At 44.8% G+C, this 22,295-nt stretch overlaps 1 protein-coding gene across 2 annotated transcripts in view; it reads right to left on the bottom strand.

Annotated features, from left to right (window-relative positions):
- The window catches only part of ALMS1 (ALMS1 centrosome and basal body associated protein), an 82,393-nt gene extending 61,405 nt beyond the window's left edge, over window positions 1-20,988 (bottom strand). For both annotated transcript variants that reach the window (XM_064448818.1, XM_064448819.1), the window contains exons 1-3: window positions 20,879-20,988; window positions 5,113-5,247; window positions 3,343-3,538 (exon numbers count right to left, since the gene is read on the bottom strand). In XM_064448818.1, the coding sequence (XP_064304888.1) occupies window positions 3,343-3,538; window positions 5,113-5,247; window positions 20,879-20,926 (379 nt within the window). In that variant the 5' untranslated portion in view covers window positions 20,927-20,988. The remainder of the gene's footprint in view (window positions 1-3,342; window positions 3,539-5,112; window positions 5,248-20,878) is intronic.
- Window positions 20,989-22,295: the final 1,307 nt, after the last annotated feature.

Below are 22,295 nucleotides of genomic sequence, written 5' to 3'. Positions count from 1 at the left end.
AAATAAAGATGACTGCCAAATAATAGATGCACAAACCCCACTAGCATTACCGGAAATAATCCATCAGTCATTTTGGATACCTAAAGTGAGAGCTTGATGCATCACTAAAGGCATATTAATAGAGCTAAAAATGCGTTACGATAAATGAAGTTAAAACAAATTCATCTGTCCTACAGAAATATAGCCTGAAGAATGCTGTACTTGAATGCAGCAATGACTGTCTCCCTGTATCCAGCCTGGTGGGGATCACATCAGAAAACTGAATCCCATGGGGAAAGAACAAGTAACGTCCTTCCTGTATATATCAAGGATGAAACATATACAGTGTCACCCACATCACGCATTTGCTAATCAGAATTATACAGTGTGGAAGAGTGCTATCCTGGGATTAGTATGGCTGGAGCAAACTTACTGGTGAATCACAATAAATACAAGAGAAGCTAAAGGACAAGGAAACTTCCTGATCTAGTTGAAGATGTCCCTGCTCATGGCAGGGAGTTGGACTAGATGGCCTCTAAAGGCCCCCCCTGACCAACCCTTCTATTGTTCTCTGAAACACCAAGGCAGAAAACCCCATATTAAGTTAGAAAACCAACAGCTATTACAATTAAGTGATGCAGAAACCCTAACTATTCACCACCGGTGTATTATTCTTAAAAGGCGCTCCCAGCTATATTACAGCTAGGTTTCTAACCTGTTTCTAACATTGTTAATGACAACACTTGTAATACACCAATACACTTCACACAGGTTTTCACATCTTAGCACTATGATTAACAATACTGAAGACTCCAACTGAAAAAGCCTTCTGAGGCCCAGATGACCAATATATTGGAAAGAGGTCCAATCCTGGAGGTCATCAGCAGGCATGTAAAGGAACAAATTATCAGAAGTAGTCAGCATGGATTCACCAAGGGAAGATCATGCTTGACCAACCCAATAGCCCTCTATGATGGCGTGACCAGCTGGGTCGATGAAGGGAGAGCAGTGGATGTTGTTTACCTCGAATTCAGCAAGGCATTCGACACTGTCTCCCATAGCATCCTCACGGACAAGCTTAGGAAGTGTGGGTTGGATGAGTGGACAGTGACGTGGATAGAGAACTGGCTGAATGGGAGAGCTCAGAGGGTCGTGATCAGTAGGGCAGCGTCTGGACGGAGACCTGTCACTAGCGCTGTTCCCCAGGGGTCAGTGCTGGGTCCGGTCCTGTTTGACACATCCATCAATGACCTGGGCGAAGGGACACAGCGTCCCCTCAGCGAGTTCCCTGACGATCCCAAGCCGGGAGGAGCGGCTGATGCACTAGAAGCTGTGCTGGCATCCAGCGAGAGCTGGGCAGGCTGGAGAGCTGGGCCCAGGGGAACCTCAGGGGATTCAACCAGAGCCAGTGCAGGGTCCTGCCCCTGGGGAGGAACAACCCCCCGCACCAGCACAGGCTGGGGGGGACCTGCTGGGGAGCGGCTCTGCTGAGAAGGACCTGGGGGTGCTGGGGGCAGCGAGGTGACCCTGAGCCAGCACCGGGCCCTTGGGGCCAAGGGGGCCAGCGGTGTCCTGGGGTGCATGGAAAGGCGTGTGGCCAGCAGGGCGAGGGAGGTTATCCTCCCCCTCTGCTCTGCCCCAGTGAGGCCACATCTGGGGGGCTGCGTCCAGGTCTGGGCTTCCCAGTTCAAGGAGGACAGGGAACTGCTGGAGGGAGTCCAGGGGAGAGCTACAGAGATCGTCAGGGGCTAGAGCATCTCCCTTGTGAGGTAAGGCTGAGAGACCTGGGCTTGTTCAGCCTGGAGAAGAGAAGGCTGAGGGGGGACCTCATCAGTGCTTATAAATATCTAAAGGGTGGGTGTCAGGAGAATGGGACTGGGCTCTTTTCAGCGGTGTCCAACACCAGGCCAAGGGGCCACGGGCACAAGCTGGAACACGGGAAATTCCACCTGAACATGAGGACAAACCCCTTCTCTGTGCGGGTGCCAGAGCAGGGGCACAGGCTGCCCAGAGAGGCTGTGGGGTCCCTTCCCTGGAGACATTCACCCCCCGCCTGGACGCGGCCCTGTGCCCCTGCTCTGGGGGTGCCTGCTCCAGCAGGGGTGGGACGGGATGAGCTCCAGAGGGCCCTTCCAACCCCCACCAGTCTGTGAAAGAATCAATATCCATATTAACATGGTACATCCCAATATGGTTATTGTCCAAACCCAAAGATAAATTTAAGGTCCTGTAATAAAGATATTAATATTGATGACGTTAGAATGTCCATGCAAACTTGTGTTGAAGCACTAGAACAGAGTACTCAGGAGGAGAAGGTCCTGTGCTCTCACAAGGGGAGGATGACAACAAGGTTGCTGCATTTGATATACACAGCTCCTTTTGTTGTTAGCCCAACAGGACAGACAGCAAACCACAGCAGAGCACTACCCCAGGACTCCATAGCTCATATACATAGGCTGCCATGTGATAGGTAGACCATCGGGGGGGGGAGCGGGGGGCAGATGGAAACAAACCAGAAAAGAGTTGGTGCTTGTGGGTGCAACAGTGAAAGTGGGCAAACACCAACTTACTTAGACATTCTGTAAATAATTACCACCCTCCCCTTCCATCTAGTCTTTGTTATGCTAACTTCCTACATAAGCAAATCCCTTTATCTGGATAGTTTGGGTTAAATCTTGCAGTTGTACATTACTTCTAGCTGTAACTCCATAACTCCTCAGTTTTTCCTCATATCTGAAGAGAGATACACATATGATTAATTAAAGACCAGTAACACTTATAAGACACCTTTGTAAGGGGCTACCAAAAACCTTTTACAACTGTATTTGGATATTACATTTTCCATAAAGAAATTCTATGAGAAGCAATGAAACAGATGCAGTACACAGTGGTTTGAATACGTGAGAAAGGGGCGCAAGCATGCACGCTCTTATCAAACAGTTTTTCATGTTATCAACACAGTTATATCTACTTTACTATTCTCTCTACTATTTGGAAATTAATGAAGATTTTTGACTAGCAAATTAATACAGATTTTAAGGACACGGAGATCTATCACCTCACCTAGACAGAGCCTCAAAAATTTCAGACTTTACTCAGGTTTACTATTAATTCCAAAGAAAAACAAGACTACAACTTTACTGCAGAGACTAAAGCTAAGAAGTTCACTTGTTAAAAGATCCAGGGAATGTACACAAGCCCTCTACCTCATTCTGAAGATGGGCTTTGACAACAAAATAACCTAGAATGTAGTTTGTAAATGCCAGTTCTCACTAGAAGACGACAAATGCAGGTTAGGGATTGATTTAAAAGGAAAAGTAAAATCCTAATTGTTTAGCAGTTAGAAGGGAACTTTGAACATACCCAGCAGTAATCCATGTGCTGTATCTCCAGGAGACTGCCTTCTAGACACTTCTGCCGAAGGCAACACTCCTTCCTCCAGCGTAGGGAAATCCGTCAGGTCATTTCTATCACAAGTCAGGCCAAGCTTTGTCTCCGAGGCAGCAGTTAAATGGCTGGCATCCACTTCTGCTGGAAGTTGATACCATGACTCAATTCCCTAAGAACAGGTGGGGAGAAAGGAGTGCTCAAGCATCAAGTTTTATAAGACATATTTCCAAAGGAAATATGGACTAAGTTGTGAAACAATGGAATTACTGCTTCTAAATTATATTTCCTATACAAATACTCCGGTTTTAATGTAAAAGAATTATGATGCACTATGAACTGCTGAAGTCCACAGTCAGTTCCCACTACTGCCTAAGTTGTCATCACTCGCTGTCTGATCACCACCCTTCTATCACTTGTCTGGAACTGAGATCCATCTCCAAATTCTGCCACTGCAGAAGACTTTTTCCAAACCAAAATGAAATCTCTCACTTAGAAAGAAAAATCTTTATTAGAACAAATGCCTCAGTGAGATGCTGGGCCAATACAGTTCCTGACCCTGTGTAGTAAAGATGGTTTGCGTTGTACAACTGGGGAGTGACAAGCAGAATAGTTTTTGATTTGTCTTTAAAGAAAGTTCTAGTTACAGAAGTTCTGAGTTCCCACAGATAATGCCTGCGAATCCTAGCCAACTCTGGTATATTTTAAGAAAAAGACTTTCACTTCCTGTTCAAATGGAAAGGACCATCTTCAGTTCAAGTAAGTCATTAAAGAATTTGCATTGGGATTAGTGGGGAAGTAATTAAACAGATAAATGTTAATTATAGAAAAGGCACAGACCAGTCTTCAGTGCAGAGAATTAAGAATATAAATCATTTATAAGGCAAACCATTATCATCAGCATATCTAACATAATTACATATATGTTAATGTAAGCAAGAAAGCGTCCCAGTGAATTGGTAGAAGCACAGTACTATCCCTACTTAATAGCTGCAAGTTCTACCTTTTGAAACACTACTAAGGTATTACAAGCTATTTTTCACATCAGAATTTTGCTACACAAACTCTAACTTTTTGCACAAGATTCTTATAATCATTTGGAATTAAAATTTTTTATCAGCTCAGCCTTTTCAAAACGCCTGTGGTCTTATGCAACTCGCAGAGTAATTAAATATCTGGCAGCATATCCATCTACTACGACTGTGTCACGATGCGAGTATGATTTTCCTTTATCACACATGGAAATCATCACTAAAACTAAGGTCTAAAAGCAGTCACGCTGCACATGAATGGAAGCATGGCTCTGTGCAAACGTGTAAATCGGCTATTTTGAAGTAGACAGATCTGACAATTTAAAAGGCAGCAGCAGGACCAGGAGTGTAGCAAATTACAAACTGAATACAGATCAAAGATACTGATGCAAAGAAGAAAACATTACACTGGAAAATATACTGGGTTTATAATGAGAAAACAGAAGAGGGGAGGGAGGTAAAAAAAAAAAAAAAATCACTGAACTACTGGGGATTCAGTTTTGAATGATACATGTCAAAAAGTCCAAGACTAGACTATATGACTTGTCAGAGTTCACAACAGTTCTATTTTTCTGCAGTCCCAAGATACAGAAACACAGACCTTTACGGGGTGAGGACAGTAGAGGTCTAAATCATACAGATAAAGCACTCCATATTATTTTCAATCACAGAATTAACCTTCAGCCACAACCAAAACAAAGCATGGTACAAATACCCAATTAACAGCAGTTTTCTGACGTATTGCTTCTCCTAGGGAGATCCCGCTGGCAACTGATGCCTGGGTTTCGCTGCTGCTGCGGCTTAAGGATTCCTCCTTCCAGCTACGACGGGGTGGAGTTGTTGCAATAGGCTGAAAGAAACAACATGTGTTTTTAAAACAGAAAATAATTTCTTGGTAGTTCAACACATGTATATATTTAAGTAATGGACAATCAAATATATAAAATACTGAAGCCATCCCCAACACCAAAAGTTAGGTGTCTGCATCAACATGCCTAGGCAGTGATCTAAATTCCATCCAGAGTCCTGAAACTTAACTAAAAGGGGCAGGTTCATTCGCCACTTTAGGTCCCCAAAACACCAGTGAGCCAGTGAGCATGATTTTCTGCACATTTACCAATCATTTCTGAGGGCCAGAAATTTATTTCTCATCTCCAACCCATGCACACGCAGCTCTCAGTAAATCACAAAATACCAAAAAGACTCATCACCTTGATCAAAGTCAGGTTCTGGCATTTGTGTTGTCTGGTTTATCATCAGTGGCTGCTGCGGTTTTTAATAGTAATTTTTAAAATATATTTATCTATTATTTCATTGAAAACAGAAGGTTTTTACTTGTATCAATGTTGTAAACTAAATTTTAAAAAGCATCTTATGTAAATATCTTAAAGAAAGCCTAGGTTGATTTCTAAGTTACAATTTAGCAATACCTGACACACACTGAGGGCATGAATTGAGGTTAAATTGGACTTCTGCCTAGAAAAGCAGCTGTAACTATTTTTCCCCACAAGGTAACAGAGAAAGCTGTTCTGCAGTCAGAATGAAATTTCTCTTCTATAATATCCCACGCCTGAGGTCACAGCAACTGTAACAGCTTTCCCCAGACAAGACAGACAGCCAGGTTCAAACACAATGGTATATAATTGTGAAAATAGACATTTCTGGAACACCAAGATTCAGCCCAAACAAAAATGTTCCAGGAAAGTAGCTATCGGCTTAAAAAAAACCCCTACAGACTAGCCCTGGAGAATATCAGGTAACATTAATGCACCAATTTAACATGAAGCCTCAACTGGAAGAAGGCTTTGTAGCTCCCCCACCTCTTTAATACCCCTCCCTGCCCTCATCCTCTTCCTCATGTCAACTCTAGGTCCAATTCAACTCATTAATAATGATGTTTTTAAAAGCCAAGCTCTCCTCGGAGGTACTTTTTAGTGACCAAGCCAGCAAATGGTGGCACCCGAAGAACACTGCAGTGTGCGCAAGCCAGGGCAGGAGGAAGCTCCCTGCCGCTGAACTCCTGTACTGTGAAATATGTATCTAGTGTCCGGTGGTACGTGGCTGCCGAGATAATTACAACGACCCACAGTGTGGGCATGTGACGTGGAAGGGCAGGAGTAAAAGGTCACAGACTGAGAAAAGGAGAGGGTCCGTGAGAAAGAAGCAAATGATTTCCCAGAAGCCTGCCTTCTACATGAATAATTATAATACTGTTGGATATCTGCCTTCGGTTACGAAGTCCTCCAGTGAGAACTGTCTTTATTTTGTTCTTTTTTAAGTAGATTTTCTGATAGATTGATCTAATATTCATTTGGAAACTTCCATTCACTAGCAAAGATCTAGCTTGATGGACTGAGCATACCATTTGCAACCTTTATCACAAAAAAAGCAAGCCATGAGACACTTAGTGAAGACATTAATTACATTCTAAGAGATCAGACAAAAAGTTAGAGAAAATTCCAGAACACAGACCTGTTTCAATGTAAAAGGAACATGTAAAATTCAGCATTTCAGATTGTTTTCTTTAAATGTGAATATTAGCTGCTAGAATAGCTAAATTGACATCTGAATTCTATTTCATTCTTCTTATGCTCTAAAAAGCTGGAAAAGACATGAATAAAAGCTTAAGATTTTTTTTTATTTATTACAAGACTGCTGGTCCATGCTGGAACTTAGGAAAGGCGAGTTCCCCCTTGACTATTTATGGCATCTCAGTTGAACATGGTTCTTACACAAAACATAACATCTTCAATCCATCTACAAAAAAATAAATTATACCCACCACAAATTAATCTTTATGGATCTCTTATGTTCCTAAAAAGCCATTAATTCTGCCACAGAGATAGCAGATTTACAAATAAATAAGCTGAGGCAAACCTGTTAAATTCTGACTCACCTGCTCAAGAGACACCTGAAATAATCACCATCCAGTGGCCTGGTTGTCACCTACAGAGAGACTCTGGGCCTTCCCTCTACTTCCCAATTACCAGGCATACAAGCTTCCAGCAAACAGCTTATTTTCACCCTTACTAAGTCTGAGAACATGCAGAGCTGAAGACAGGTTGAACTTCTCTTGCCTTTAAAGAGCATTTGGTCAGGGGACTGCCAAGACCCACTGCAAAGCCCCAATTCTGCCTGTGAACAACAGGCAACCCTTAAACCCTTCCTCCCTGAAAACTCTACCCCACTTCACTTGTAAGATGGGGTTCCAGTTCAGGATTTTTTGTTTTACCCCTTAAACGCCCAATTGTTCTTTTAAAAACAAGCCACTTGCTCAAATGTCCAACTGCAAACTACAGAACATCATTGTTCTGTATCTCTCTGCATCTTTCAGGCACAGTCACAAAAACCTCAACTCTACACAGTAATCTCACAAATTTTAGCTTTCAGAAGGACAAGAATTTCCAGAATCTCAGTGCCATATGCCATCCTAAATCCTTCCAAAATATAGCATCACTGAAATAAAAACATGACGTAGCTTTCTATACAGATCAACAATGTAAAGTAAATTACTTGGAATGGCAAGAATTTTTTTTCCAAGTTTAAAACTAGACAGTGGACTAAAACACTCAAAAGGAAGATGTTTATTATGATCATGTCTAAATCACAGCTATGAAATTAGGACTCAACCAGGCAGAAACTGATCTTCCAAATTAATTCCCTGCACAAAATAAGTTTGTTTGGGCTTTGTATCGGGACTAACGATAATAATTGTAGCCTGTATGCATATATTCAATCCCTATTGCATTCCCCTACTTCCTATTGTTCACACTAATCAAGTCATTAAAAGAAGCAGCACTGAAGTGTACGTGACAATAGCTCTGAAGGCAAAGCATTCCAGTAGCCATTTGGTAATTTAATTAAGGCCTATTACTGAAAATTTGGTTTTACAATGTGCATCTTCAGAAAAGGGCAATTTTATTAAACCAGCTGGAAATGAATAGCGTTAGGTACTGGAAATGAATAGCGTTAGGTACTGGAAATGAATAGCGTTAGGTACTGGAAATGAATAGCGTTAGGTAAGGGACCCATACTATGATTAGAAGAGTAATTCAAAAAAAAAAATGGTACTGATTTTATCTCAGTATGCTGAGCATAGCTAATTAAGTGGGTATTCTAGAAGATATTAGAACAGATGAGTAACAACAGCATTCAAGATGTACACAATGAACAAAAGACTAAACAACCAAAATGTGCATGTTGCTCTTCATTCTCCCCTTTAAAATGACCTTCTTTAGCCTATGGTGAGCAATTCCTCTCAAAATCATTTAATTACTCATATACCTGACAACCACTGAAATTAAAATCCTTTTTTGATGCTACAGCAGTTGCATTACTGACTTCCCTCACCCTACCCACAGCATGCCAGAGGTACTACTTCTCATGAAGAGTTCCCAAAGCCTACCGATTAACTTGCTTTCAGGAAAATAGTGATCTCTGCATCCTCAGGAGGAAGTCAGGCAAAGGAGCCAGGAGACCCGCATAGATGAGCAAAGAGCTTCTAGAGAAACTCAAATGGAAGGGGGAGGTTCACAGAATGTGCAAAAAGGGACTGGCCACTTGGGAGGAATATAGGAATGTTGTCAGGGTATGCAGAGATGCGATGAGGAAGGCCAAGGCCCACTTAGAATTAAATCTGGCAATGCATGTCAAAGATAACAAGAAGGGCTTCTTTAAATAATCAGCAGTAAAAGGAAGACTGGGGGTACAGTGGGCCCACTGCTGAACAAGGAAAGGGCCCTGGTAACACAGGATGCAGAGAAGGCGGAGTTACTGAATGCCGCCTTTGCCTCGGCCTTTACTGCTAAGGCTGGCCCTCAGGCATCTCAGCCCCCAAGAGAAGAAAGGGCAAATCTGGAGAAAGGAAGACTTACCATTGGTTGAGAAGTATTGGGTCAGAGATCACCAATGCAACCTGGATCCTCGCAAATCCATGGGCCCTGATGGGATGCACCCACAAGTGCCAAGGGAGCTGGTGGATGTTCTTGCTGAGCCACTCTCCATCATCTTTGAAAGGTTGTGGAGGACAGGAGAGGTGCCCGAGGACTGGAGGAAAGCAAATGTCACTCCAATCTTCAAAAAGGGCAAGAAGGAGGACCTGGGGAACTACAGGCCAGTCAGCCTCCTCTCCGTCCCTGGAAAGGTGATGGAGAAGTTCATTCATCCTGGAGGTCATCTCCAGGCATGCAGAGGACAAGAAGGTTATCAGAAACAGTCAGCATGGATTCACCAAAGGAAGATCATGCTTGACCAACCTGATAACCTTCTCTGATGGCGTGACTGGCTGGGTCGATGAAGGGAGAGCAGTGGATGTTGTTTACCTCGACGTCAGCATGGCATTCAACACTGTCTCCCATAGCATCCTCACAGACAAGCTTAGGAAGTGTGGGTTGGAAGAGTGGACAGTGACGTGGATAGAGAACTGGCTCAACAACAGAACTCAGAGGGTCGTAATCAACAGGGCAGAGTGTGGATGGAGACCTGTCACTAGCGCTGTTCCCCAGGGGTCTGTGCTGGGTCTAGTCCTGGTCAACACATCCATCAATGCCCTGGGCGAAGGGACAGAGCATCCCCTCAGCAAATTTGCTGATGATCCCAAGCTGGGATACCAAGTTCCACCTGAACATGAGGACAAACCCCTTCCCTGTGCGGGTGCCAGAGCAGGGGCACAGGCTGCCCAGAGAGGCTGTGGGGTCCCTTCCCTGGAGACATTCACCCCCCGCCTGGACGCGGCCCTGTGCCCCTGCTCTGGGGGTGCCTGCTCCAGCTGAGGCTGGGACGGGATGACTCCAGAGGGCCCTTCCAACCTCTACTATTGTGTAAATTCTGTAAAAAATAAGAAATAGGAGTTGACTGGCAACCTAAAGAAAGTATGACCAAGATAATGATTTCATTAAACCCTAGAGCCAACCATTGATTTTGACCCTTTTTTCATAGTTTCAACACACATGGAGTGACATATTCTTTGTCACAACACTGCAAGAAAAACCTGTTCATCATCTGAACAGGTTTCTTCTACCTGGAGCTTCATATGTTAATCTGTGACCAAAATAATTTGCTGTAGAATTAAAAAAAAAAAAAAAAAGAAAAAAAAAAGCACAATTCACTATCAACTGAAGTCAGCAAGAATCTTCCTTGGAGACAGAATTTAACCTGAACAAGTCTTGGGCAAATGGGCATCAAATGAGAGTATAGAAGGACAAAGTACAACTGAGTTTCCACCTTGAGGAAGCTTCCTTCCCAGAAGTACCTCTTCCTCCCAAATGCTCCCTTGGCACTTACAGTTTTCAAACCCCATTCATTTTACGTTACAATTTGGAATAGGTTCGACCAGTCTTATTTTGGGAAAACAGAGCCAGAGATGTATCATATGCAGATTTCTCAAGAAGAAATTGGTGGCAAAATGCTAATGAGTTATGATGTGATTACTACAAATAGCAATATTCTAGAAGATTCAGAGTACAAGTATATCCAGAGCTACCACAGGCTCAGTCACTTACAAGAGCAGGAAGGAATCAAAGTAGCATTGCTATTGCTAAGAGTATTTACATAGCGCCTTTCATGCAAAGGCCCAAAAATATTCCATAAACACTGATTCACAGTACTGCTTTAGAATGTGCATGATAAATATTTATCCTCCTTTTACTAGGCACAGAGAACTTAGTGTACAACGACATGGCGAATCAGTGGCAGAGCTTATTCCCCGAGTAGTCTGACCTGATCATAAAGCACATCTTATCTGATGCTCTAAAATTTCATCTGTCTTTGCCTGTAAGTTAGGAGACAAAGTCAAAAAGAATAACACCTACAGCATCACAGGCCAAGGATATTAAAGCATGAATGAGAATGTGAAATAAGATATGAAATAAATGTTTGTATCACAATTAGATAATGTGAACCCTCTACCTATTTTAATATTTCATATAAGTAGCTGCTGTCATTGTCAGAGTGATGCTATAGCACCACAAACACAAAAAGTGGTTTGCACAGCAGCTGTCTGTAGAGAAAAGATATTAACAGAGTCAATTCCTGTTAAAACATAATTCAAATTATTTTGCAGGGTGCACCTCCCTGATCTAAACAAGATACATACTCCTTTTTTGTTTAAGCAAGCAGAAAAAAAAAATATGACGACAGAAAAGCAAGTAACACTCATTGTTAGTCTCCCAACTCCATCCAGGTTCACCAGTTCTGATTTCCAGTCCACTGTCAATGTTTCTTATCAAAATGCCCACAAACTATTGATATTTCTGCAAAGCTATCGAAGGGTGGGAGGGGAAGAGGATTTGAATTGGGGATAGTGGGAGGGAGATGAAGCAGGACCCCCCAGAAAGGGATATACTTATAATTAGGAATTCTCCACTGAAACATGCTCCTCAGAAAACATCAGTAGGGTTCAACCCAAGAAATCTCATGTGAAATAAAAAATTACCATCCATAACTGATTCTCCCAGGAAGGCAACTGTCCTGAAAAACCAGCCACCAATAAGCCAAAAGCTCTACAAATCAAGAAGCATCCCTACCGCCCCAGCTTCACAGCAGCCCACCTACCAAATGCTCAGCCAACCCAATATTCATCCCTTCCAATACCAGTATCTAAATCATTCCACTCTTGTACATTGTCACAAGAACCGTGTCCATGGTTCTCACAAACTGTGTTAGTTATACCAAGACATTTCATAGTCTTCCCAGAAAAAAACTAAGACTTCTCTGGAGCTTGCTCTTTCAAAATTTCCTTCAAAGAAAACAAAAAAAAAAAGCGAGCGTTACACAACTGAATATAGCCACAACCGCACAGATCCAAATTTTATGCTCTGAAATCAAAGGGAATCAAAAGCCAAGCACGTGTGAGATACTGAAGTAATACGAGGACCTTGGGGAAAGATGATCACTTCCTAAAGTCAAATAAGAAGGATTCTCTTGCTATCACCCAAGCTGGATTTGTGTTTTCACATAACAAGTGCCCCAGCTCAAAGCGGCAGGGCTGAAGGCTCACACACTCACCAGCTGTAGTTTCTCCTGCCTACACACACATGGCTGCCCTCTGCATTGAGCGCTGCTCTCTCAAGGAACCCGACACGGCATTAACAAAACACCATAAAGGAAACAATCTCTGCTTTTCAAAGGCGGCCAAGTCCCTAGGACCTCACGGGTTAGCAGCGGGAAGGAAGCAAAGGATACAGGCAACAGCACATTCTGTTTCATTATTTCATTTTTAATTCTGATGCCAAAGGGCAATATTAAAGAAACAGCCAATGGAAGAGATCTGCCACATATTAGCACTGCACATACCAGGGCACGGGGTACATAACAAAGCAGTTAGAAGCAAGAAATAAATTACAATTTAGTAAACAAGTATAATCATCTCTGAGGGCTTCCACAGAATTAAACTCAAATGAAGAAAACATAACAAGGCTTTTCTTCCTGAAATCCAGTACAACAAAAGTTAGCTTTTGCTGCTAAATACATAATGAGAGGAAGAGACAAAAATAAGGCTGAACAACTACAAACACCCCCAGACAACACAGTGCCATTAACTTAAATGGTAGGAAGAGCAGATCCTGTTTGGCATTCTTAACCGATGCTGCATTTCATAGAGACAAAACCAAACATTTCTCAGTTTTGAATATCCAGGCTTAGCTCTCCTTATTTTACTCTGACCTACAGACCACTGAAAACATCCCAGTAAAAATATCATACAATAGAACACAGCACAAGAAAGAAGATTCAAAGTGTAATGGGAAGGAGAGCTACCTAGATATGCAATTCAAACAATCTGATCTTCCCAAAACATCATAAATACACTATAATTTCTTCCAAACACTTCACTGCATCTCTTTTCTCCCTCCTAAAAATCAGAGGTACATGGCCAGGTTAATTCAGTATAAATCTGTGTTCCAGTTTCCTTATCCATCTGAACACACAGCTGCAAAATCACCAAGGTGGAAACAAGCAGTGGAGTTCAGGACCAACTCTTCCAACATTTACACCAAACGAAGGTCATCACATAACAGCACTAGAGGCAGATCCCACTCTGAACTTGCCTTTGCTGGATTTCATCATGCTAACTTCAGGACTTACTTTTCCCCATTTTGTCAAGACCATTCCCAATTCCAATACCATTTTCCAAAGCATTTATTGCTTTCCCCAGCACATCCTTACCTACCTATTTTCTAGGTCTCACCATCTACTAATCATGTGAATCATCAGTGAGAATACTTAACAGGGACAAGCCAGGAAAAAGCATCAAAAACTGTACCTGAAATGACATCCAAACATGCTGCATGTTTTCTTAAGTCTGTCCCAAGATCAAAAACTCTGCTGAGGTCATGATACAATCATACTCGGCCACCCCTTTAGCTACTGGATCCTGTACCCTCTCAAAGATGATAATTAAATAGGTTTGAAATCAATTGGGTATTTTCTTAACAATTTATTTCAAGTGTTTTGAAATAGTTTGTTCTACATTCTTGCATTTCTGTCCTTTTATCACCTACTCCTAGTGGATAAATAAGCATACAATATAAAAACCACAATTAATGAATAATTAAATAAACAACATTTATATTTCAGACAAGCATGAATTTGACTGTCTGTATACATAATTAGTTTTCAGTACAGATGCAGAAAAGTCCCCATCCTACAAACCCCAGGCACATTCACTGAATAACTGGACCCAAAGCACATACAACTGAAATCCTTTTGCTGGAGGTTTCTTCACAGCTGCACAATTTGTCCTACATACTAAAAGGTTCTATTTTTTATTTGTCCAAATATGTTATGTTCAAATTGTATGTGACAATAACTTTTTAAAAGCTATAAAAAGTTGTCAGAAGCAATACCTAGAACAAGCTTTCCAGCTTTGTCCCTGGTCTTGTAAGCCTAAGGAAGCAGAAGAAAAAGCCGAGGTGTGAGCTCCCTGCCATCACCTGTAAGACCAGTGCAGTGCAAGCCTCATGCCACTTGGAGTCAGCAACCCACTGCTGCAGGGCAAGGTCCTCCCCAGCTGTGGGGAAGGAACAAAGGAACATCGAGAAACAGGCACATATTTACCCATTAAAACAGGGAATCGACCATTGCGTCGCAGAAGATTAAAGAAAGAATTTTGCCAGAAGAATGTAGGTCACGGTGTCTTACACCTACCCGCTCCTTTCATGGCACAGTTAATCAGCTTGCACTGAACAGTCAAGGAAAAGCAGAGCAACTGCTGTGCAGAAGCACTTCAAAGGCTATGTGCAAACTCAGAATTCCCTTCATGCTACATAAATGCGACTGCATTTCTGTATAACCTAACAATTTAATTTATCGTGGCTTTATAGTCTGTATCAACCCTACTTTATGTGTCAGAACATAAAGTCTCATTCAAATGCAGAATAAGCTTTTTACATCAGAGGATTTTTTTGGCCAGAAGTCCAGTACCAGAAGTTGTATGAAAACCCTTAGCATTTAGGTCCAGCTACTGAAATTAGTACTACAAAATTCCCATTGTCTGCAAATGGTTCAGCACTAGAAGTCCACCTATGAACATACCCATAAATAATTCAGATTTCAAAAATATTATTCAAAAACATGTAATAATGATCTGGTGCTGTTAGGTATAAGAAACAAATTATTTAAGCCATACCTTGGTTTCTTCAGTAGGGACTGGTGTGGTGGCAGTACTCTGCAGAGCCACCCCGCTCCCTTCTGGCACGACCAACCAGTACATCAGGTGCTACATAAATTCTGAACTGTTTTATTACTTTTGTGCAACAAATGTTGGGCTCTCAAATGGCCACAAGAGACCAGAACCAGCGCAGGAGATCTCAAGTACAAGGGAAGATTTGTGACACAGTAAACTATCGGGGGTGTACTGAAAGCATTCCAGAAAGGTAACTTGCATACATAGGCAACATACACTGACATTGCAAAAATTGCTAGTGCATCATTTTGAATCTTTTAAAAATAGTAGTTTCCACTGTCAGGTTCATAACATCAATAGCTTTATGGAATGTCCTAAAAGGACAAGCGGAAAGTTAGTCATTTCTGACCTGCAACAAGTCCATCTATTTTTTGCTCAGTTTCCTAAGAAAGTAAGGCTTCCAGGGCTCACAACACTCTCCTTGCAGTCACACCTCAGCCACAGGCATCGTGAGGCAATCTGAAAGCCAGTTGCTGTAATACACCTTAATGCCTCAAGTATAACCCACTGTAACTGAGGTTGGAAGGGGCCTCTGGAGGTCACCTAGTCCAACCTCCTGCGCAAAGAAGGGCTCACCTCAAGGCTAGATCAGTTGCTCAGCTCTCATCCTGCCAACCTGTGGCTACTTCCAAGGACACACGCTCGACCACCCCTGTGGGCCATGGTCCAGCGTTTCACCACCCTCCTTGTGAAAAACTGGTTTCCTCGTCTCCAGCTACAATTTCTCCTTACTGTAACACATCACTGCTACTCGTCCTGTCACCGTGCACCTCTAACAAGAGTCTTCCTCTGCCTTCCCCCAGCCCCCCTTCCAGCACGGAAGCACCACTGCCAGACCCTCACCTTCAGCCTCCTCCTCCCCAGGCCAGACAAACCCAGCCTCCGCAGCTTCTCTTCATGCACCATGTACTCCAGTTCCATGACTGTCTTGGTGGCCTCCCCCAGACTCAGGCCACTTAGTTGACCTCTCTTCTGTACTGGTAACCCAGAACAGGAGACAGGATCCAGCTGCAGTCAGGAAGAGGAAATATTCGGTTCCCTCTAGCTGCCAGTTATGCTGTTATTAATGCAGTCCCATGTGTGGCAGGCCTTCATTGCTGCAGAGTGCACTGTCACATTGCTGTCCACCCAGTCCTCAGGCTCTTCTCTGAAGGGCCACCAGTCACTACTGAGGTACAGGGATTTTATTCCTCAGTGAGAAAGACTCCACATTTTTCATAGCTAAAGTGCATGCAATTCCCCTTGGGCCATTAATCCAGCTTCCGAGGTCCCTCCGAATGGCAGCCCTGTCCTCCAGCATATCATCCACTCCCTCCATCTTGCTGTCACCCACAAACTCGATGTGAGTGTATTCACCCCATCCACCCGGGTCACCAGTGATGACATTACAGAACATTAACCCAAGGACTGATACCTGAGGAACACCACCAGTTAGATTTTGAACAGCAGACTAGGCTAACTGGGTGGTAGTTCTTCAGGCACTCTTTACTACCCTTCTTGAAAAAGTGCATAACATTTACCTTTTCCCAGTTATCACAAATATCCCCCAGTCACCACAAGCTTTCATAGATGAGAGAGAGGCCTTTCATGACATCAGACAGCTCCACCACCAGCCTCAGACATATCCTGTCCAGCTCTATGGACTTGTGTATGTCCAGTTCACGTAAGCTGTCACTTTCTTGAGCTTCCAACACCCAAGGCACTACATCTCACCCACAAGCTCTTCTACTGGGCACAAAGAATCAGAAGGAAGATCACAGAATAGAATCATAGAATCATTTGGGTTGCAAAAGACCTCTAGGATCATCAAAGCCAACAGTTTACCTAGCACTGCCAAGTCCACCACTAAACCATGTCCTCAAGCACCACATCTACATGTCTTTTAAACATCCCCAGGGACTGTGACTCCCCCACCTCTCTGGGCAGCCTAAGCCAAGGCCTGACCACTCTGGCAGGGAAGACACTTTCCCTAATATCCAACCTAAACCTCCCCTGGCGCAGCCTGAGACTGTTCCCTCCCGTCCTGTCACTGGTGACTCGGGAGCAGAGACCGACCCCCCCCTCACTCCAGCCCCTCTCAGGCAGCTGCAGAGAGCGAGAAGGGCTCCCCTCAGCCCCCTCTGCTCCAGGCTAAACCCCCCCAGCTCCCCCAGCCGCCCCCCAGCACACTTGTGCTCCAGACCCTGCCCCAGCCCCGCTGCCCTTCTCTGGACACGCTCCAGCCCCTCAAGGCCCTTCTTGTCCCGAGGGGCCCAAACCTGAGCCCAGCACTCGAGGTGGGGCCTCCCCAGGGCCGAGCACAGGGGCCCCATCCCTGCCTGGCTCCTGCTGGCCACACCAGCACCAGCTGACACAAGCCCGGGGGCTGCTGGCCTCCTTGGCCACCCAGGCACTGCTGGCTCATGCCCAGCCGGCTGTCAGCCAGCACCCCCAGGGCCTTCTCCGCCGGGCACTTCCCAGCCCCTCTGCCCCAGGCCTGGGGCGCTGCCTGGGGTTGGTGTGACCCAGGGGCAGGACCCGGCCCTTGGCCTTGTTAAACCTCACACAAGTGGCCTCGGCCCATGGATCCAGCCTGTCCAGGTCCCTCTGCAGAGCCTTCCTGCCCTCCAGCAGATCAACACTCCCACCAAACTTTGGCGTTGTCCACAAACTTACTGAGGGCATACTCGATCCCTTCATCCAGATCACTGATAAAGATATTAAACAAGACTGGCCTCAAAACTAAACCCTGGGAACACCGCTTGTGACCGACCACCAACTGGATGTAATTCCATTTACCACAACTCTCTGGACTCAGCTATCCAGCCAGTTTTTTACCAAGCAAAACGTACACCTGTCCAAGCCATGAGCCACCAATTTCTCCAGGAGAATGCTGTGAGCAATGGTGTTAAAGGCTTTACTAAAGTCCACGCAGACAACATACACAGCCTTTCCCTCATCCACCAGGTGTGTCACCTGGTCATCGAAGGAGATCAGGTAGGTCAGGCAGGACCTGTCTTTCAAAAACCCATGCTGACCGGGCCTGAGCGCCTGATTGTCGTGCATGTGCCACGTGATGGCACTCAAGATGATCTGCTCCATAGCCTTCCCTGGCGCCAAGGTCAGGCTGACTGGTCTGTAGTTCTCCGGATCCTCCTTCCAGCCCTGCTTGTGAATGGGTGTCACATTTGCTAACCTCCAGTCATCCAGGACCTCCCCAGTTAGCCAGGACTGCTGATAAAAGATTGAAAGTGGCTCAGTGAGCACCTCTGCCAGCTCCCTCAGTACCCTTGGGTGGATCCCATCTGGCCCCATAGATTTATGTGTGTTTAAGTGGTATAGCAGGTCACTAACCATTTCCCCTTGGATTGTGGGGCTCCATTCTGCTCCCCGTCCCTGTCTTCCAGCTTTGGACCACTGAAAAAGCAATGAGTATCCCGATTTTTAGATTTTTGATTGTTGTTTAGATCATATTTACAAGCGGTGTAATCTGTATTGTACTGTCCTCTGACTTTTACAAAATGCTAATTCCTTTATCTTTTCCACACTAAATTTCCATTGAAATAAAAGGTACCTCTGGCAGAGGTAACTTATTTTGATGTTTCTACTTATGTTAAAAAAAAAAAAAGATAAAAAAATTTCTAATAGCGATTGGCTTTTGGGAATGTAGCCATCAATCTGCAGCACTTCAGAATGAGAACCAAAGAATTGATACTACTGGATCCTATTTGTAATACCTATGCCTAGCTAAATATAGAATCAAAACCTTTGTAGGACAGGGTTTAAGTCATCCTCATAATCAAAAATAAACTAAAAGAGGAAACAGACAAAGTGTTTTCACTGATAAAACAAACTATAACATAAAGAGTAAAAAGTATCACTATATTTGTTACAGAATTTCTTCTTGCTACTACAGCCTGATGCTGAAAGTTCCACATCTTTAAATTATCATAAGCGGGCACTTTGGCTGGAAGACACAGTCCTGTTCTCTCTTCAGTTAAGCAAAAACTTGAGGTAAGAGTGAGTAGACCTTTCTTAAGCCAATTATAACTACAGTTAACAGTCCACTGCCTACCTGCAATTGAAATTATAGCTAAAATAGTCTTTTGCAATAGAAATATAAAATAAAGGTGTAAGAGCCACCATCCTACGACAAGCAGATGATCTGCTCGGCCTACTGTCTATCTGCACTGCATCCCCTTGACCCAGAAGGGCAGCAGCAGACTAGCAACAAGCTTGGCTCAGCTCCATCTGGTATTCCCAGAGCTGAGCTCTGGTTGTCAGAGCAGCAATTAAACCACAGTGCAAAACGAACACAGAGGAGGAAGCAACGGCCACCATAAAACAACAAAATTTGACACACAGAAAGGATCAAAATAAACTGACCTATGATGAATACAAGGAAAGTAAAACAAGAAGCAGGAGGTAAGTTCACTGGTCCATAACATCACATACAACTTAGAATCATAAAGTTAACTGTGCAACTTGCCTGTAAATCAGCATTCAAACGAACTTCATTTCTACTTAAAGATATCCAAGAATAAACAGTAGGGCAAGGACCATCCCTCCTAGTCTGTGGTAAATTAGCCTTCCTGAAAACATACGGTGAAGGTCCTTCAGCAGAAGGCTTTTGGAAACTGAATTACAACCACGCTACCCAAGTTCCCATATTCACATCTTTGTTGAGGCTGGACTTGCCTTTAGCGTGTCATAATTATTCACATGGCCATTTCCATTCGCTCTTTTAGTTTCTAATAATTTTCCTGATAAGATTGAAACCTGAACCAATCCTTGGTTCATTCCAGGGAGCGCATGAAAAAATCTATATGACATCCAGCACCGGTTGCCATTTGGCTGTCACTCCCCTGAGTTCCTTCAGAGCTCTGGGACAAAGCCCTGGACTGATCACCACCTCATTACTTTCATTTTGGGTTGTCCCCTTGTATCTTTCCTAATGCAGGACTGCGGACCTGACATCCATAAACACCTCCAGACCTAAGTGTCCAACATCAGCTGTTCAAGTACCCTGCACAAAGATGCCTCCCATTTGCAAGACTCAGAACTTGTGCAGGTGCTACAAGCCCTTTAGACTTCTGGAAACCACCGTGAGAACAGTGGGACAGTTAAGACCAGGTGCCAGACCAGTGCAGTACCACAGGAAAGAAGCTTTCCCAATGCTTTCACAAGGGGCAAGTCCAGGAAGGCATTGATTCCAGAGCATGGGGGTGGAAGAATGTGATGGGACACCCACAGTCTCCAGAGATCTCCTCTTCCCTGTCTCCAGCGTTGACATAAACACAGCCAAGCGCACAGAGACATGTATAAGCCCTTCTAGGGCTTGAATGGCTCCAAAGGGCCATTCCAGCCCCACTGGCTCTGACTTCCCAGGAGGGTTGGTGGCCAAGCCAACTGCACCCACACCTCTCCAGGGCAGACTATGTGAGAGTGAGGAGGAATCAGACCAGGTCACACGTCTTCCTAGGGAAGAAAGCAGGGGATAGCGAGGGATCAGACGGGTCACAGCCCCCTTTTTCTCCGGGGCAGGAAATTGGGGCAGGGGGATTCAGGTCAGCTGCACCCCACCTTTTTCTGGGGCAGTGAATCAGCCAGCGATAGCCCCTCCCCGGGGCAGAAGAGGGGATCAAACCACTTTTCACGTACACACCGGCAGGGAAGAAGAAACATGAGCTAACCTGCCAGTCACACACGCACCCCACGTCCGCAAGGCCGGAGAGGGGCTGCTCAGAGAAGCAACTACCTTCCCGCCGCGTTGCTCCCGAAAGCCTCCCGCCTGAACCCCGTCCGCAGAACCTGTACTCACAGGAACCAGCTCTTCTTCCTCCTCCTCCTCCTCCTCTCCCAGCTCCATAGCTGCAGGCCGGCCGCCCCCTTCCCCTCACAGCTGCCGCCGCGGGCCGGCGGGAGCGCGCCCCGACCTACTGCGCATGCGCCGCCGCCCTCCCAACCCGCCCCGTCGTTAGGGACTCAGTCGCGCCCCGCGCATGCGCCAGTGGCCGTTGGGGGCGGGGCGGGGCGGTGGAGGAGGAGGAGGGGCGTTAGTGCGCCGGCGTTTTGGCGCGCAGAGCGGGCGGTGAGTGCCCGGATGGAAGCGCGGCGGGCGGGTCTCCACACAAACACTAGCTTCGATCCCCACCCCTCCCTCCCGGCCCCCAGCGCCGGCCGCCGGGTCAGCAAGCTGGGAGTAGGTGCACACCGAGGGGAAGTTTCTGTAAGGGGGAGAGAGGATTTTTTTAAATGAGCGTATTGGCTGTGTGCTTTTCCTGTGACAGGGAACCGTTTCCCCTGCTCTTGTGTGCCAGACCACTTGTAGAGAGGCAATACACGATTATTGCAGGCTTTGGGACTCGGTGATGAGCATACATTAAAATCCAGAGGCAGACATTTTGAGATAGTGTAGGTGTTACCAGGGAAGGAGATGCGATTTCCTAGGTGGGAAATCCACTCAGCTTACTGAAAACTCCCTGCTAGGAGAGGTGGTCTGCCTGTGGTGGTCTGTCAGGGACCATCTTCCCAGACAGGTTGAAGAAAGTACAGGCATTGAGTCTGGGGGGAGATACTCTGCAAGGGCCCCTTTAGGCCTGGGTGTCAGCAGGCTCCCCACAGTTATTCCTTCCTTTTGGGTGCCACAAAGGAAGAAGAAGCTCCACATTTTCCTTGGCACAGCCATAATGCTCTCTCTGAGGCATTTGGTACAAGTACTGACTGTAATGATATTTTATGTTTCAGCTGGTTGTCAGCACAGGCAAGGAAGGAATTTCCCCTTACAAGCACTATCATAGAGCTGTATTTTATATACTTACCCTTCCTCTAAAGCACCTAGAGCCGGAGCTTCAACTAGCCAGAGCAGCAGAAGATGCAGATCATTGATCTGGCACGGTACTGCCAGTCCTTCCCCCACGGCTCAAGAGGTACAGAGGAATGAGAAGGAGTCTCCAGGGTCATTGCTGCAGCTTCACAATCCATTTTTCACAGACAGAACGTCATTTAATCTTTCATAAAATTATTGAGCTCCTTCTCAAAAGCAATTAAGCTTTTCTGGTGTTGGTATAAGCAATATATCCAGCTGTCCATATGAATATAGCTCCAGACTGTCCACCTCCCTGTATACAAGGCAGTAAATAACTGCACTAGTTTTCATTCTCTGCTAAGCAAAGGGAAGCTGAAGTAGACTGAAAACTAAAGGCGCCTCCATAATATTTGCTGTCTCCTGAGTTATT

Source organism: Phalacrocorax carbo, chromosome 4 (assembly GCF_963921805.1).
Source record: "Phalacrocorax carbo chromosome 4, bPhaCar2.1, whole genome shotgun sequence".
Lineage (NCBI taxonomy): Eukaryota > Metazoa > Chordata > Aves > Suliformes > Phalacrocoracidae > Phalacrocorax > Phalacrocorax carbo.
The sequence above is the reverse complement of the archived record's forward strand: the minus strand, read 5'-3'. Positions and strand labels throughout refer to the sequence as shown.